At 40.2% G+C, this 17,922-nt stretch overlaps 1 protein-coding gene across 1 annotated transcript; it reads left to right on the forward strand.

Annotated features, from left to right (window-relative positions):
- The first annotated feature begins 3,801 nt into the window (after positions 1-3,801).
- Positions 3,802-14,847, forward strand: LOC124862698 (transcription factor E4F1-like). Its single transcript, XM_047356760.1, has 15 exons — positions 3,802-4,044; positions 4,160-4,358; positions 4,640-4,755; positions 5,951-6,032; positions 6,261-6,442; positions 6,536-6,656; positions 6,773-6,925; positions 8,288-8,475; positions 8,558-8,791; positions 8,887-8,992; positions 11,476-11,693; positions 11,779-11,977; positions 12,069-12,232; positions 12,979-13,038; positions 13,190-14,847. The coding sequence occupies exons 2-15, from the start codon at positions 4,262-4,264 to the stop codon at positions 13,553-13,555; spliced, it is 2,286 nt and encodes a 761-aa protein (XP_047212716.1). The 5' UTR covers positions 3,802-4,044; positions 4,160-4,261; the 3' UTR covers positions 13,556-14,847.
- The last annotated feature ends 3,075 nt before the right edge of the window (positions 14,848-17,922 follow it).

Raw genomic sequence — 17,922 nt, forward strand, 5'->3', positions numbered from 1 at the left:
CGACCAATAAAAGAAAAGTGTTTTTAATACAAAAAACGTCAACCTTCAAATAATCATGTACAGTTATGCACTCAATACTTGGTCGGGAATCCTTTTGCAGAAATTACTGCTTCAATGCGGCGTGGCATGGAGGCAATCAGCCTGTGGCACTGCTGAGGTCTTATGGAGGCCCAGGATGCTTCGATAGCGGCCTTTAGCTCATCCAGAGTGTTGGGTCTTGAGTCTCTCAACGTTCTCTTCACAATATCCCACAGATTCTCTATGGGGTTCAGGTCAGGAGAATTAGCAGGCCAATTGAGCACAGTGATACCATGGTCAGTAAACCATTTACCAGTGGTTTTGGCACTGTGAGCAGGTGCCAGGTCGTGCTGAAAAATGAAATCTTCATCTCCATAAAGCTTTTCAGCAGATGGAAGCATGAAGTGCTCCAAAATCTCCTGATAGCTAGCTGCATTGACCCTGCCCTTGATAAAACACAGTGGACCAACACCAGCAGCTGACACGGCACCCCAGACCATCACTGACTGTGGGTACTTGACACTGGACTTCTGGCAATTTGGCATTTCCTTCTCCCCAGTCTTCCTTCAGACTCTGGCACCTAGATTTCCGAATGACATGCAGAATTTGCTTTCATCCGAAAAAAGTACTTTGGACCACTGAGCAACAGTCCAGTGCTGCTTCTCTGTAGCCCAGGTCTGGGGAATGCGGCACCTGTAGCCCATTTCCTGCACACGCCTGTGCACGGTGGCTCTGGATGTTTCTACTCCAGACTCAGTCCACTGCTTCCGCAGGTCCCCCAAGGTCTGGAATCGGCCCTTCTCCACAATCTTCCTCAGGGTCCGGTCACCTCTTCTCGTTGTGCAGCGTTTTCTGCCACACTTTTTCCTTCCCACAGACTTCCCACTGAGGTGCCTTGATACAGCACTCTGGGAACAGCCTATTCGTTCAGAAATGTCTTTCTGTGTCTTACCCTCTTGCTTGAGGGTGTCAATAGTGGCCTTCTGGACAGCAGTCAGGTCGGCAGTCTTACCCATGATTGGGGTTTTGAGTGATGAACCAGGCTGGGAGTTTTAAAGGCCTCAGGAATCTTTTGCAGGTGTTTAGAGTTAACTCGTTGATTCAGATGATTAGGTTCATAGCTCGTTTAGAGACCCTTTTAATGATATGCTAATTTTGTGAGATAGGAATTTTGGGTTTTCATGAGCTGTATGCCAAAATCATCCGTATTAAGACAATAAAAGACCTGAAATATTTCAGTTAGTGTGCAATGAATCTAAAATATATGAATGTTAAATTTTCATCATGACATTATGGAAAATAATGAACTTTATCACAATATGCTAATATTTTGAGAAGGACCTGTAATGTCTGTGAAAGGCGCTATATAAATAAACTTTTACTTACTTACTTACTTATCTTTAATGTGAAATATGAACCTTTAAGTGCTGAATAATATATAAAAAAAACCATAAAAAAGCATCTCCAGAAAATTAGTTTGTACCCAAGTAAACAGTAACCAGTAGGACGACTTTATAGAACTTTCCCTAAAGCTTTTGTTGCAAAATATTCATGCTATGCTTATAGGATCTGTATTGCTATGCTCAAGTATGTTTAATAATGTGTGAAATAAAATGTATTGTGTAACTTAGGCCTGCAAACAGGCTTCTCTGTGTGTGCTGGACTTAGATATCATCTGCCCAGTATCAGAAGATATTTCTGTATGTAAGACTTCTGCCCTGCAACAAGAATATATTTGTATATTTGTAGATAAAGGTCAAAAGTGGAAAAAACAGGAAGTGCTGAAAAGGCAGCTGAATGTCAGAGTGCCAGACAGCTCCGGATAAGAAATCAGACATACATTTGTATGTTTTTTCTTTGTAATGTATTTTTGTTCACGCTTTGCTTTTGAATAAAAACTGCTGTTCCGGGGGAAGTAATTAGAAGTTTCAGAAGTATTCGGACGAGCTTCTCCCTGTACAGGCATCTAAAGACTGCGCAGTCTCCGTGTTCTTTTTATTACTTTGTTTTTATTAGTAACAGTATAGGATGTCTTAGCTTTACCAAACAAACGAACACGCAGGAGTTCCTGGGATCAACTCCAACACTTTCCAAAATATATATAGTGTTGCCTGAAGGTTGTGTAGCTTTTAAAGATCCTTTAGGAAGCCTCTAATGAGATGTATATTGAATAAGATGCAACAGATGTTGGAGGACCCTATATTAAATCTTTACAAAGCAAGGGTTCTAAACGGTGGGCTGAAAACTGTCTTGGTGTTGTGAATCAACAAAGGAGGAGTCTTGAGATGCTCTTAAATAATTAAACTGGAAAAACTAAGTATAGCATAAATATGCTCTAAATGTTAAATGAGATTTTAAAAAAACAAAAACAAAAAAACATTTTATTGGCTGTCAGTGCTTTTTGTGTTGTTGCTGTAATGCTGTTTATTTGATTTAATGGAAATGTTTGTATTCTCACTTGATAGTTGGGGTTACTGTGTAATCTGTGAGTGAAAACAGAAAATTGACACAGCTCCATCATTAAAAATGGCATTTAAAAATCCTCCAAAACTCCCTTCTGTCAATTATTTAACAAAATAGCTGGGAGTATTAAATAGCACAAACATATTTTGTGCTATTTAGAATAGCAATTGCAAGTTTGGATGATTTCTTATACATGTTTTTTCCAGGCCAGGAGTGTTCTATATTATCTGCCTGATAGCATCAACATGAAGGAGTGGTGCAGGGAATGGGAGGGGTCCACAGTGAGGGTATCAAGTCCCCACCACTGTTTTTTGTGGGTTGGAGGCTGAGCAGTTAGGTAGTTAGTAAGTTGGAAAGTTTCCCTGAAGATCTGAAAGAGTGACTGTGAATGCTGCAACCAACCCTTGGGGAACTTTCATGGAATATTAACTTCAGGTTCTCTAAAACCATATTTAAAGATACATGGTTAACCTTGCATCTGACCTTTGAGGAACCTTCACCAAACATTCCCTTAAGTTTCTTTGCAGATCATATTAGGCATTGCATTGTGGAATTTGCAACAACGGTTTGCAGATGAAGAAGGGTTTGGAGAAAATTAAGAGATGCTTGCCATACTGTGTTGTTTTCCAAAAGTAAGCTGTGAGAACCACAGCAAGGAATTTTAATTAGAACATTTGTTCAAGATCACAGCCAACATCCCAGTAACCTTTATCAAATGTTTGCAGAACATTCCCTAAATATTTAATTGTTTGAATTTGTTTCTCACCTCAAGTGACCAGACAAGACACTGTGGTATCAACACAATATTCAAAATGTTTTAGTCTGCAATGGGTAGATCAAACCCAAATGCACCAAGGTCCCCCTTTCTGTCACCTAATATTTTAAATTTGTCTATCTTGGTGATGCTCCTTTATCACCCAAAAGTGCTTGTTTTTTAACATACATACTAATATTGGAAACAAAGAGACAATGGGATACCTCAAGCAACTGTACAAAAAAGGTATCAGTATAAAAATTGTATAAAAGCTAAAAAAATATGGTATAATTAGGGAACTCTATTCAATTCAATTCAGTTTATTTATATAGCGCCAATTCACAACACATGTCGTCTCAAGGCACTTCACAAAGTCAGGTACATGCATTCCAATTAATCCTAATCATTGAACAGTGCAGTCAGATTCAGTTATTTATTCAAATTGGATAAAAAGTTTTTCTGTCTAAGGAAACCCAGCAGATTGCATCCAGTCAGTGACTTGCAGCATTCCCTCCTCCTGGATGAGCATGAAGAGACAGTGGACAGTCACTGGCGTTGACTTTGCAGCAATCCCTCATACTGAGCATGCATGTAGCGATTGAAAAACTATCTTGGCTCTCTGATAGAAAATGACTGTTAATAGGAGTATTTTCTGTGTGATCTTTAAAACAAATTCTATATATATAAGAAGGAAGAAAACACATCAAGATTTGCATATTTTGCTGCTAACATTATGATGTAGCCACTGCTGTGTTGACCAGACACCACGGAGATATAACCTGTTTGTTTTTTCTAAGTGAAATACTTGGGTAAGGTGTTTAATATTTTGCTCTAATAATTAAAGCATACACAACTGACTTATTCAACCCTTAAAAGCTATTATCTTATTATTACCCATATAGTAATGCTGTGTCTATTCCACAGGGGTAGGATCCCTTTAGTTGTTATGACTACGCAGTCGTAAATCCGCCATGTTTGCTCCCGCCTCACTGCTGCGTTGCGACAGAGACGGAGAAGTCAAACGAAATGAATGCAGAAAATAATCATACGGCAGAAACAGAGAAGGAGCAAACGACGGACGGCACCGACACCATAACCATTCAGACTACACTGGGAGATGAAGGTTAGACCCCTGACAGCATAGAACAAGTTTAATTTATATATCAGTTATCACGTTTGGGCCTTGCTAACTTCCTCCATAATGAAATTGTGCTAGTAGCAGCTAACTAACGTTAGCAACATTAGCTAGTTTGCTACAATGCTGTGGATTTACCCAGCTGTTGTTGGTGTTATTTTTGAAAACTTTGCATCAAATATGCAGCACCGTACAGTAATAAGAACTAAACGACGAAGAAGCTACAAAAGTAGCTCACATTTATACGGTTCGTTTTCGTGCTTTTTTAGATGATGATGTCCACAAGTGCGGACGGTGTCAGTTCGAGTTCTCCAGCCTGGAGGCTTTTATCCAGCACAAACTACAGCAAAGCTGTAAGCGGCTGGAGACCAACGAGGCAGCTCAGGTATGTGCTCGAATTACAATTTTTTTCTACTAAATAAACTGTGTAGTTATGGTGGTCAAAACTATTTTAATCATCCACTCGGAAATCCATCAGATTTATTTATGTTGATTCATTTCAGGAGAAACTTTACGTAGTCTTTTATTAGTAAAAGCAAGCAAGTAATTTCACTTGTGAGTAGAGAAACAGTATTTTTTTAGGAAATTTTTTAAATACAATTTAATTAAGTGTACTATATTTGTATTGCAATATTGTCTTAATTACCACACTAAATGATACTGCACCATTGGAGCCACATAGTGGGGTGCTGTTTATTGTATAAAGTCTGTGATTTTGTTAGGCATGATAAATCCTAAACTGTGGGATTAAAAAAATCAGATATCAGGCAGGTTATCTTTTACTTCTGCATGTTTTGCTCAGACAGGTTGTTACAAATTTAAGGAGACACATCCTCCATGTAGCAAAGGCTTTCAGTCCTTTCAAGAGAGAAATTCCTCACTTGCTGCTCATCAGCACTACTAGCTGAGGGATCTGCTGCCTGATTTACCAAATACACCCTGTGAATTAACAAAGGGCTGTTGTTGATTACCATATTGTGAGTTAAATAAAACAAGGACATGTCCCTGTATCTTTAATGACTTTCAAAATGTGGGTTCGAATGTAGATTTATAGTTTTTTTTCCTCCAGAGTAATACTTGATTCTGCACAAACAGCTTGAGAGTCTTTGATAAACTTGTTTTTCCTGATGTTTGAATGTGGAGAAGTTGAGTGAAGTAATTGGCAAAGTTGCTCTGCACGTACTCCTCCTTTACTACCAGCGTCCCTATGGTTTTTGGAAAGTATAGTTGGCATTATAAAAGATAAAGCAGCAGGTGTGTTAAGCAGATGAGTGCAGGCTAGCTAATCATGCCAATAACGTAGGTTATTAACAAGCTATTATCAGTTGTTAGACTCCCACTGTTACCCTACTAGATAGAAACATACTCCAAAAGCCAGCTGAAGGTGTTTCTCCAATGCTTTGCCTCAGCAGGACTGAAAATTGAACAGTGCTCGCAAAACTTTACAAAATGAAGCTTTTTTGTCTAATATTTTGATTGCATTTGATCGCATCTTTTCTCCCTTCTGTTTACATATCAAAAAACCATTCAAAATAGCAGATAATAGGATTAGAAAGTCATTTGGTATGTATTTTTTCTAGGTCCCTTCAAACACTCGAAGCTCTACCTTCAAGATAAAAACAGATGGTATATCTGCAGGTATACCACCAGGGACCACCGATGGTAAGTTACCAACCCTAATAAATCTTTTCTTGCTTTTTCCTTTGCTCCATAGAGTCCCTGAGAATCTTAGAATCCATAAAAGATGCATATTTTTATTTCATTGATTTACTTTGAAACACAAATTAGTTTGTGAACTAACCATGTGATGTATATTTATCCAGTACATTTATTCTCTGATTTGCTCTGCAGTAGTTTGCTGAGTTTCCGTTTTCTTTGTTTCTCACACAGATGAAAGCAGTAGTCCGATGGGTCGAGGTCACAGGAAGAAAATCGCATCTATTAAAGTCGCCGACCAGTCTGATAAAATCTCAGCATTTGTATCTGAAAACACTGACGGTGAACGACAGGCATTCAAAGTTAATCAAGCGGGACGTTACATTTGCCACCTTTGTGAAAAAACTTTTAAAACTGTGAGTCAAACATAAAGCACATGATGCAAATACTTTCGTTGTTGATTGGTTCTAACTTTTTTTTCCACTCTGTGATTCTGCTTCTCTCCATAGACAAACATCTTGAGGACTCACATGAAAACTCACAGTGACCAGAAGAACTTCTCATGTGAACTGTGCGGGACCTCATTTCGCACCAAAGGCTCACTGATACGTCACAACCGTCGGCACACTGGTGTGGAGAATGAGCTCGAGTCGCACAGCACTGTTGAAATAAACTCATTTTGAAATCTGTGCCAGAAATCCAAACTCTTCATTTGTCTTTTTTTTTTTTTTTTCCTGTGCTTGCAGATGAGCGGCCCTATCGGTGTACCCTCTGTGGACAGTCCTTCAGAGAGTCGGGGGCTCTCACCAGACATCTTAAATCTTTGACTCCATGCACAGAAAAGATCCGGTTTGTCCAGTACAAGGAAATCCTGGTCAGCAAGGATGGAGTGCAGAAAGGTCAGACTGGCTTTAGAGGAAAAAGCAATTTAGTGCAGTAGCTAAAGTTCAGATTTGATTCCCAATACATGTATCCCAAAACATGACAAATTAATTTCTAAAAACAAGTTGCCCCAACCAACCAGTATGCTTTTCCAGTGTGTTTTTATATCCATTTAAAACAGTTCCATACATCCAAACATTTCCACGTCCATCCATCAGTTGGTCGATCCATCTATATTTCCATCCAGCCTATATTTATCCAGCCTTCTGTGAACGGACCATCTTCTTATCCATCCAGCAATCTTTCCACTCCGTCCGTCCGTCTGTCCATCCTCTTTAACAGTGTAACGTTTTTTTCTGGTTCCATATTTAAAACCTGAGCTTAGGAATCAATGTTGAACTTTGAAATTTGAGTCTGAAGAAGTATTGTTTTGAATTGGAAAATGTTTGATAACCTTAAATATAACATTTCTTATGGTGGTTATCATAAAGTTACCAATTTACTTATATATTTAACATTTATTAATTGTTGTTTTGAATTTTTTTAATGGGGTACATCTCTATCATCCATACTGCTGCATCTCTTAAAAAAAAACTTGAAACTGTAAGAACACTTTTAATAGATTTAAAATTTTAACTTCCTTATGTCTAATGTAGAAGTATTTAAATGAGTACCCGTACTCGCCGTCTTCTGCTTCATCCTGAACCAGGTCGCGGGGGCAGCAGACTTGGAAGAGATGCCCAGACTTACCTCTCCCCAAACACCTCCTCCGGGGGGAGCCCAAGTCGTTCCCAGGCCAGCCGAGAGACATAGTCCCTCCAGTGTATCCCGGGCCGTCCCCTGGGCCTCCTCCTGGTGGGACGTGCCTGGAACACCTCCTGATGGAGGCGTCCAAGAGGCATTTGATATAGATGCCCGAGCCAACTACACTGACTCCTCTCGACGAAGAGGAGCAGTGGCTCTACTCCGAGCTCCTCCCGGATGGCCGAGCTCCTCACCCTATCTCTAAAGGAGTGCCCGGCCACCCTACGGAGGAAGCTCATTTCAGCCGCTTGTATCCAGGATCTTGTTCTTTCAGTCATGACCCAAATTTCATATCCTTAGGTGAGGGTAGGAACGTAGACCGACCGGTAAATCGAGAGCTTTGCTTTTCGGCTCAGCTCTCTCTTCACCACAACGCACCAATCAATCTGTCGATCTCCCGCTCTATTCTCCCCTCACTCGTCAACAAGAACCCGAGATACTTGAACTCCTTATTATAACATAAAATCATTATAGTTTTATTTATGAAATTAGTGTAGCAGAGCTTCTCCGTGTTTAAGCTGATTCGGAATGACATAGTTAATTGACCAGTTACTGAGACGGTGTGAATGTTTCAGGTGTTGAAGCTGATCGAGCCCCGGCAGTTTCCCAAAAAGAGGTGGTAGTTGTGGAGCAGCAGGCAGAGGATCAGGAGATGGTGGAGGCTCACGCTGGTGTGGTCAGTGTGGTAGAGGCTGGCTCCCAAGAGGTCCTCCGTCAGGTTCACTTCACTGTGGAGGTTGATGGAACAACACAGGAGCAGCAGGTGAGAGCACACACTTTCAGTCTTTTATTTGTTCTCCTTTCGCTCATATCACAAGCTGGTGTTAATGTTTTGCTTGATTCAGGTGGTGGTTGACCAGTCTCAGGCAGATGCTCTGGCCGCTGCCGCGGCTGCCGGGGACAGCCTCATCTGCCAGGCTATCATCAACTCCGGCATTGCGCTGGGCACAGAGGAAACGGTGGTCGAGGAGGCCTCGCTGACAACGCAAGAGATGGATAAAGATGGTTCCGAACCAACTGATGTTGATCAGAGTGTAATTGAGATCCAGGTTAAAGAAGAGTTTGAAGAGATGGAGGAGGTACGTACACAATGGATTTTAACGTGTTTTTTTTGTAAAAGGTCATCTTGGATGAATTTGTCATGAATCTCAACCTTTTCTTGTTGTTTGGATAGGAGACAGCTGACAACCGAGCATCCTGTAAACTGTACACTTGTCCACACTGTAATCGGTCGTTCAAAGGCTTGAATTATTTTCGTTTTCATGTCAAAGGTCATTTAGGTAAGTCCATATTGACTGTTGAAGCTTTTTTTTCCCAATACTTGGCCTGTATTATCAAACAGTAAAAGTCAGAGTCCTCGTAGTTTTATTGGAATGACTTGGGGACGTCTAACAAAAGTGTTAATTTACCTTAAACCTATTCAGACGCTGTCTTGTTACAAACACAAACATCCAATGTATTTTATTGAGATTAAATGTGATAGACCAACAGAAAGTAGAATGGAGCATAACGGGACCCCTGGGATGTAATCTTTTCCCCTTTTTTATGTCTAATTTGCAGTGTTTTATGTTGTAACAGAATAACATTTCTACACAGACTAAAACCATGAAATGACAGATTATTCTGCCATTCAAGATTAAAATGTGGGATCATTGCTGTTTTAGAGCAATGATCCCCCATAAGTTTTAACTATATAGTAAGTTATGGTGATGCTTTATTTAAGGGTGTGATTTAGGAACTGAACGATTCTTTATAAATTCTGATATCATAATATTTCTTTGCTATGACAATTATTTTTCAATGTCCAATTGTTTAATGTGCAAAGACCTCAGAGGCTTTTTCCTTTAAATCTGTGTGAGACATGTCTTCGGTATTGGACAAGGATGGATGAGGTGTTTTGATTTGCTGCCTTGGCTGACATGATACAGACTCCTGGGAGACAGAGATTGTTATTGACTGACAAGCCAGAGAGTCAGAAGAAGAAGGATTAAGAATTTGTCCGGACCCCTGACTTCAGCAAGAACCAGGCTGATCATCAGGTCGATAGGAAGGAGAACACCAGTTTGTGTTCGTCACTTTGTCTGCTTTATTATTGCCACCGTATGCAAATAAAATAGTTTTTATTGCAGCTTGGAGCAGATTTCACCCAAAACATTCTCCCCCATGTTAATAGCCACACCAGCTAGCTCTGCTCATGTCTTAAACGGTGCTGAAAGAACTTTTACCGACACTGTGTGGCCCTGGGACAAATGACTAAAGCTTCTACTGCTCAGATGGTTTTTATTACTAGCTTGAGATATAAGACCTCGGATGTTATTGGTTGCACCACCTTTTTCCCTTTCCCTCAATTTTCAAGGCTTGGTAGATGGTCAGAAAGACGAGATGATTTCCACACACAGAGTTGAGAGGAAAATCTGAAAAGTGTTACAGCTCAGAGTCAGAATTTGTTGAATGAGTAGCTGAAGGTTCATTTATTATTCTTGCCAAAGCCCCTTTTAGCTGTGATGGATAGGTTATTTATGTGTTTTGTAGATTATATAGATTATTTTGATTAATAATACATTTATCCTTTGTTTTAGGCAGTAGCTCTGGGTGATTTTTCTCGTAGAGCTTGTGTTATGTGTCTTTATCTCTTATAGTCTGGTTGCAGTGTTGGGAAATCGATTCACTAGGCTTTTTAAATGTACAATAATTGATTGTTCACTGGAAACAAAAATTTACGTTAGACTGACTATGACATTATTTAATTAATGGCCAAACATAAGTCTGATTTAGCGAGTATATTACAGTTTAGTGTGATTTAAAATGTTGTTAATCCAAACTAGAAGCACAGAGTTGGGGAGTGGAAAGAAATGTTGCTTGGTTTTCAAATCATTTTTAGAAGATTGGTGATGTGAGCAGAAGTCAAAACACTCACAGGGTCCACCAACCATCGTTGCTTCACACATAACCCCACCACTCAACAATCCCCGGGTAATCTAAAAGTCCTGGCTCCCAGACCTGGACCTTTTATGCAGCAGAGTGTGGACTTGGCCAGGAAACTGAAATTACTCTGGTCAAATTTAGTTAAAACGCACAGAGGGCTTTCAAAATCCCAGGTAATGGCTTAAAGTTCCTGCAATGGAAAAGGGACTTATCTAAAGGAAACGGTTCCATTTAAAGTACACCAAATGGTTCTGGTGAGGCCCGCCTTTAGTCTTGTGACCAACGCATCTTCATCCACATGTTTGCTGTGTTCCTCACATAGCTCATGCCAATCCTTAAATGATATTTGTATATATATATATGGCTTCTTTCAACAACAGATTTCTTCTTGCTGCTCTTTCATGAAAGCTAGATTTGTGGAGAGCACGGCTCTACTTGTCTGGTTTTGCCACTTTAGATACAAGCCCAATGTCCTGCTAAGTTTGCACTTTTCCCATTTTTAGCTGTTCTGTGAGATGGCCACAGCCTGGGGAACTGTGTTGTAACCGAACACTGTTCTGAACTTCTCCATAACTATCCCTGAGCAGTCGGCTGTGTTCCTTGGCCTTCATGATGCTGTTTGTTCACAAACGTTCTCTAAGAAACCTCTGAGGCCTTCAGAGAACAGCTGTGTTTACTTTTAAATTAAAATATTATCAAATGAAGCGGGCTGAATAGAAATGTATGTTGCACTTTTCAGATTTTAGATAAAGATTTTAAAGAATTTTACCAATCATTTTTAAAGCAGCATATTGTTTTGTTTTTTATATGATCTGTGTATTTTGTCCCTGTGTTGCAGGTTACAAACCTTTTAAGTGCACGCTATGTCAAAAAGAGTTTCTAACTGGCTACCTGTTAAAGAAGCACATGGAGGTCCATGTCAGCGAGAGGAGGTATAAATGCGGCGAGTGCGGCAAGCTATATAAAACTATCGGACATGTTCGTGAACACATGAGAGCCCACTCTGATGAAAGACCCTACCGCTGTCACAGATGCAACAAGGGATACAAGACCAAGGTGGTTTGCAGTGCATGTGTATACACAGCAAAGATAATAACGGCAGTTTCATGCTGATTGGTTTTTTTGTATTTATTTTTGTCAGAATGCCTTACAAGTTCACCAACGGACCCATGGTGACGAGAAACCCTATGTGTGTGAGTTCTGCCTCAGGGGCTTCAGAGAAAAAGGCTCTCTGGTGCGACACATCCGGCACCACACTGGAGAGAGGCCTTTCAAGTGCCCGAGGTGTGGGCGGGGCTTCGCTGAGCACGGGACTCTCAACCGACACATGCGCGCTAAAGGTCAGGGTGACGGACAGAGAGAGAAGGTAAAGGACTCCGGTATTTACTGCCCCGATACAAGCTGACCTAATAATGGTTATTTTTACTCCAGGAGGCTGCAATAGGGAGAACTCCAACGAGCAGCAGGGGGCAGTAGCGGGTGAGCAGGCCGCTGTGGACAGCCTCAGCACAGAGGAAGTTATAGCAGAAGATCCTCATGCGGTGCTTGTGGAGTTCTCCTCAGTGGTGGCAGACACGCAGGAGTATATCATAAAGGTGAGAGCAAGAAGAGCATGAAGAGAGAACATGAGCTCATTGTAAGTTGAGGGAAACCACACAAAAACTTCTACCATTTATTTATTTATGAAAATAGCTTATTTTAAAATGAAGAAAGATGCTGTCTATGGTTTACAAAGGTTTGTGTGCTTCTAGACGTTTCATGTATTTAAGTAATTTATTTCAGTTTTATTTATAAAATCTTAAACCTGCAAAAAATAAAATCTCAATGTACTTTGCGAGACAAACTGGTACAATTCATATCAAATTATAAAGGTCCAAATTCATTTCAGATCTATTAAACTCATTCCAAATTCCAATACAATAAATCATTTAGTCACTTTCAGATTTAACATATAAACAGTATTTACATAGGAAATTACAAGCTGCTATAGTTTTAGTCAAAAACATGAAACACATATTTGATCAAATCATGAAATGAAAGCATGGAGACATATCTAACATGCAAGGATTTTTTAAATTTGTAAATTATTAATTCTTTTAAAAAACAGAAGGGTTCAAATACATCAAGTTGTCGACTCGGGTTAATAATTTTTCAATTTATCTGGCCTTTTTATTCCCCTCCAAACATCCTGATTGGAACACCATTTATTGTTCACCATCTTTTATAATTTCCTGGTGTTATTTCAGGGGTTTTATGCAGGAAGCCTCTTGGTCCTGCGAGATTAACATGAAAAATATAACAAAGTTGTTCCCTTGCTTTTGTATTCCTTCGTGTCATATAGACTCAAACTGGAGAGGAAATGCAGGAAGAAGTTACACTCATTCAGGACAGCCAAAATGAGGTCAGTGTGCACGTTTGGGGAGCAGCAAAGAGAACATATGCATAATCTATATATCTCTTGCTAACATAAGAGCATTAATGCATAAATGTAAGTTCCCGTTGAGCTCGTCTCACAAGTCCACAAACATTTTTCTATTATCTCTTCTTCCAAGATGGGAAACCAGATCATGAAAGTGGTCCAGCAGATCGTCAGCCAGTCCCACAGCGCGGGCGGCCACCAGATCATTGTGCGAAACGTGGGCGCGGACGAAGAGGGCGCCTCCATCTCCGACTGCGGGGACACCATCACCATCGCCACACCGGAGAGCCTGACGGAGCAGGTGGCCATGACGCTGGCCTCCGCCATCAGCGATGGGACGCTGCTCGCCACTAGGGGCACTACTGAGGACGCTGAGGGGACTGTTACCATGGTTACCACAAAGGAAGCAGTAGAAGAGGAAATACAGATGGTGCAGCAGCAAGAGGAGTATGTCATCACCTCCCAAGAGGAGGTGGAGGTTCAGACTGTTGTTGTATGATCGAAGAGGATGCCACCAATGAACTCTTCTTGCTTTAGTTGCCTTTTGTGAGCTTTGAGCGAGTGGATGAATTAATTATAAATTTAAGGCCAACATTGTTGTAATGCCCATAGTGACAGAAATGTAACACAGTACATTTTTGATATGGAAACAAATGTTAATAAGGGGCAGGTTTATCTGGCAGTTCATAGTGTTGTTTACTGGCTCACCATTCAATGTGACCTTTATTTGTGATTCAATAAATAGGGTTTAATACATCTGCAAAATTGAGTTTAATATCTGTGCAGAACATATCTAATTTCAGTATTTTTTTAATGCAACCTGCAGAGTCAGATGCAGCTTGAAAAGTCTTAAGTCTGGACAAAAGAAAAACAGTGGAAGTTTCAGGGCTATGTTTCTTATTCCTTTTATCTAAAAAGGTTCGTTATGTCTTATTTGCCACATCACAACTTCAGTTTTTGTCCAACTCATTGATTATTTTGGATTTTGGGCTGTGTTGAGGCATGGATTTGTGCCATAGACCTTTTATAAAGTATTTTTATGCACTCTTATGAAATTTGCAGACATACATATATCACATAAACTGTGATTCAAAAAATCTGAAGTCCAGTTACATTTTTAAACAAACAGATTTGGAATACAATGCCCTGCAATAATATTCATTCCTTTTGAACCTTTTCACATTTTGTCACACAGCAAAACAAAGTAGGACATAAATGTGAAGTGGGAGAAAAATTATAGTTTTCAAAACTGGTTACACTGGGTTTTATTTAGGCGTCTCTCAATGAAGGGGGTTAAATACACTTTTAGGGGCTTCTTTGTAAAAAACAAAAAAAAATTTTGAAAGCTATGTATCTATTTTTTCCACTTATGTGTTGCTCTATCACATAAAATTCCATTAAAGCTGGTTTTGATGCAGCTTTTGTGTGGTGCTGTAATCTTTAACCACATTACCATTCAGGTAAACAAAACCCCAAAACTGTAAAAGTTTTGTACTCAAATGTGCAGAATAAATGTAAAGTATGAAATTTAAGGGGAAGTAATGGGAGCTTTGCATTAGATATTTTAATTAGACGTAATTCAGTTCTGCTCCCAGGTCCCTGAATCAACCACAGTCGCGTTTTTGAACTTTATCTCAGTTTTGAAGTGTGGTGCCCTTTTAAAGGCTGTTGTGTGTGGCCCTCAATGATACAGTGTTCCCAGTCTAAGTGGTACAGCATGTCACACAGCTGCTCAAATGTAAAATGTATTACCATTGCACAGTTCAGATGAAATAAATGCTATTTTCTTAATGCTGTGGTTTCTGAGTTTTTTTTATTTTTATCGGTTATAACTTATTCTAACATACATGACATGACAGAAAAAAGTTCTCATGACCCTTTTAGACCTGCTCTGGTCAGCTGAGACCAAAATTGAACTGTATGCAAAACACATGTCAGTGTCTGGTGGAAGATTTACAGCATTTCATCCTTAATACACCTTCCCTATTTTCTTCATCAGGGTCAGAGTAGGCTGGTCAGAGTAGTGTAGATGGAAGGAACTCGATGTTGAAAAGAATGTATCCCTAGAAATTTAGCCTGCCATGCCAAGTTTTTTAAAGAACAGACATCTAAAAGCTGCAGGATTCTGGACCTTGAGGACTGGAATGTGATACTCCTGGTGTAAAAGCTTTTCAGTGACATGCCTCAGTCTAAAAACATAAATTTAGGCAGATCAAGTTAGGTGTATTTTGCTTAAAATGTTTATTTTCAAAACTAATACATGTCTTAACTCCTTATGGTCTTAAAGAGTCATAGATACTGAAACCTAAGAAACTGCTAAACATACAACCACAGCTTCAATGGAATAGTTCAGATCACTGGTCTTCAACTCCAGTCCGTGAGACACAATGTCCTGCAACTTTTAGTTGCCAACACACCTCAGTCAAATAGCTAAATTACCTGCTTAGCATGTCATCAGGTTCTACAGGGTCCTGGTAGTGAGCCGTTCCTCTGATTGAGGGACTGATCTAAAAGCAGCAGGACAATAGCTCTTCAAGATTGAAGTTGAAGATGCATTGTTTAGATCAAAGTATATTTATGTTAGAACGGTCCAGTCCAAGTACAAAGGTAAATCCTCTTAAGAACCTGTGGAAAAGTTTAGAAACTGTTCTTCACATACAGGTCCTTCTCAAAATATTAGCATATTGTGATAAAGTTCATTATTTTCCATAATGTCATGATGAAAATTTAATATTCATATATTTTAGATTCATTGCACACTAACTGAAATATTTCAGGTCTTTTATTGTCTTAATACGGATGATTTTGGCATACAGCTCATGAAAACCCAAAATTCCTATCTCACAAAATTAGCATATCATTAAAAGGGTCTCTAAACGAGCTATGAACCTAATCATCTGAATCAACGAGTTAACTCTAAACACCTGCAAAAGATTCCTGAGGCCTTTAAAACTCCCAGCCTGGTTCATCACTCAAAACCCCAATCATGGGCAAGACTGCCGACCTGACTGCTGTCCAGAAGGCCACTATTGACACCCTCAAGCAAGAGGGTAAGACACAGAAAGAAATTTCTGAACGAATAGGCTGTTCCCAGAGTGCTGTATCAAGGCACCTCAGTGGGAAGTCTGTGGGAAGGAAAAAGTGTGGCAGAAAACGCTGCACAACGAGAAGAGGTGACCGGACCCTGAGGAAGATTGTGGAGAAGGGCCGATCCCAAACCTTGGGGGACCTGCGGAAGCAGTGGACTGAGTCTGGAGTAGAAACATCCAGAGCCACCGTGCACAGGCGTGTGCAGGAAATGGGCTACAGGTGCCGCATTCCCCAGACCTGGGCTACAGAGAAGCAGCACTGGACTGTTGCTCAGTGGTCCAAAGTACTTTTTTCGGATGAAAGCAAATTCTGCATGTCATTCGGAAATCAAGGTGCCAGAGTCTGGAGGAAGACTGGGGAGAAGGAAATGCCAAAATGCCAGAAGTCCAGTGTCAAGTACCCACAGTCAGTGATGGTCTGGGGTGCCGTGTCAGCTGCTGGTGTTGGTCCACTGTGTTTTATCAAGGGCAGGGTCAATGCAGCTAGCTATCAGGAGATTTTGGAGCACTTCATGCTTCCATCTGCTGAAAAGCTTTATGGAGATGAAGATTTCATTTTTCAGCATGACCTGGCACCTGCTCACAGTGCCAAAACCACTGGTAAATGGTTTACTGACCATGGTATCACTGTGCTCAATTGGCCTGCCAACTCTCCTGACCTGAACCCCATAGAGAATCTGTGGGATATTGTGAAGAGAACGTTGAGAGACTCAAGACCCAACACTCTGGATGAGCTAAAGGCCGCTATCGAAGCATCCTGGGCCTCCATAAGACCTCAGCAGTGCCACAGGCTGATTGCCTCCATGCCACGCCGCATTGAAGCAGTTATTTCTGCAAAAGGATTCCTGACCAAGTATTGAGTGCATAACTGTACATGATTATTTGAAGGTTGACGTTTTTTGTATTAAAAACACTTTTCTTTTATTGGTCGGATGAAATATGCTAATTTTGTGAGATAGGAATTTTGGGTTTTCATGAGCTGTATGCCAAAATCATCCGTATTAAGACAATAAAAGACCTGAAATATTTCAGTTAGTGTGCAATGAATCTAAAATATATGAATGTTAAATTTTCATCATGACATTATGGAAAATAATGAACTTTATCACAATATGTTAATATCCAACTGGACTAAGCTTGAGGTATTTTGGAAAGAAAAATGGGAAAAGAAAAATGTCCGTCTCTTGATGTGCAAGAAAGGTAGATTCAAAAATCAAGTATCAGTTTTCTTGCCATTTCACAGTTATGCACTGCTTTGTGTTGGTCTGTCACCTAAGAATGCAGTAAAACACATTGGAGTTTGTGGTTGTAATGTTACCAACTGCAACAAAGTTTAGGAGTATAAATATATTATCTGTTTTGCAGTTGCACATGGCTGCAGTGTGAATAATATCCACTGATTTTGAAGTATACTACTGCACCTCACTACTGGAGCCAAAGTGTTGATCGTATTCCTGCTCTAAATCCATCACAGCTGTTTGGCCTAGCAGGAAAACATTGCTCCAGTTGTTGCGTGTAACCTTGAGCCCATCTTGCCGGCGACATCTCTAACTGGTGCTCCAGTACCGAGGTTAACACAGACGCTATAATCAGAAGTGTCCCTGACTGGCTGGTACGCGGCTCAGTTTCTGGGTCACTCCTCAGCCCTCTGAGAGGGCTTCATCCACACAAGCAACAGTGGGAGACAGTGAGAGAGGGTGGGAGAGAGAATGAGAGGGGAAGGTATTTATAGAAAAATGGGGCTTCGCAGTACCTTTCCTTGCAATGAACCATTTCA

The sequence above is a fragment of the Girardinichthys multiradiatus genome, chromosome X, assembly GCF_021462225.1.
Source record: "Girardinichthys multiradiatus isolate DD_20200921_A chromosome X, DD_fGirMul_XY1, whole genome shotgun sequence".
Taxonomy (NCBI): domain Eukaryota; kingdom Metazoa; phylum Chordata; class Actinopteri; order Cyprinodontiformes; family Goodeidae; genus Girardinichthys; species Girardinichthys multiradiatus.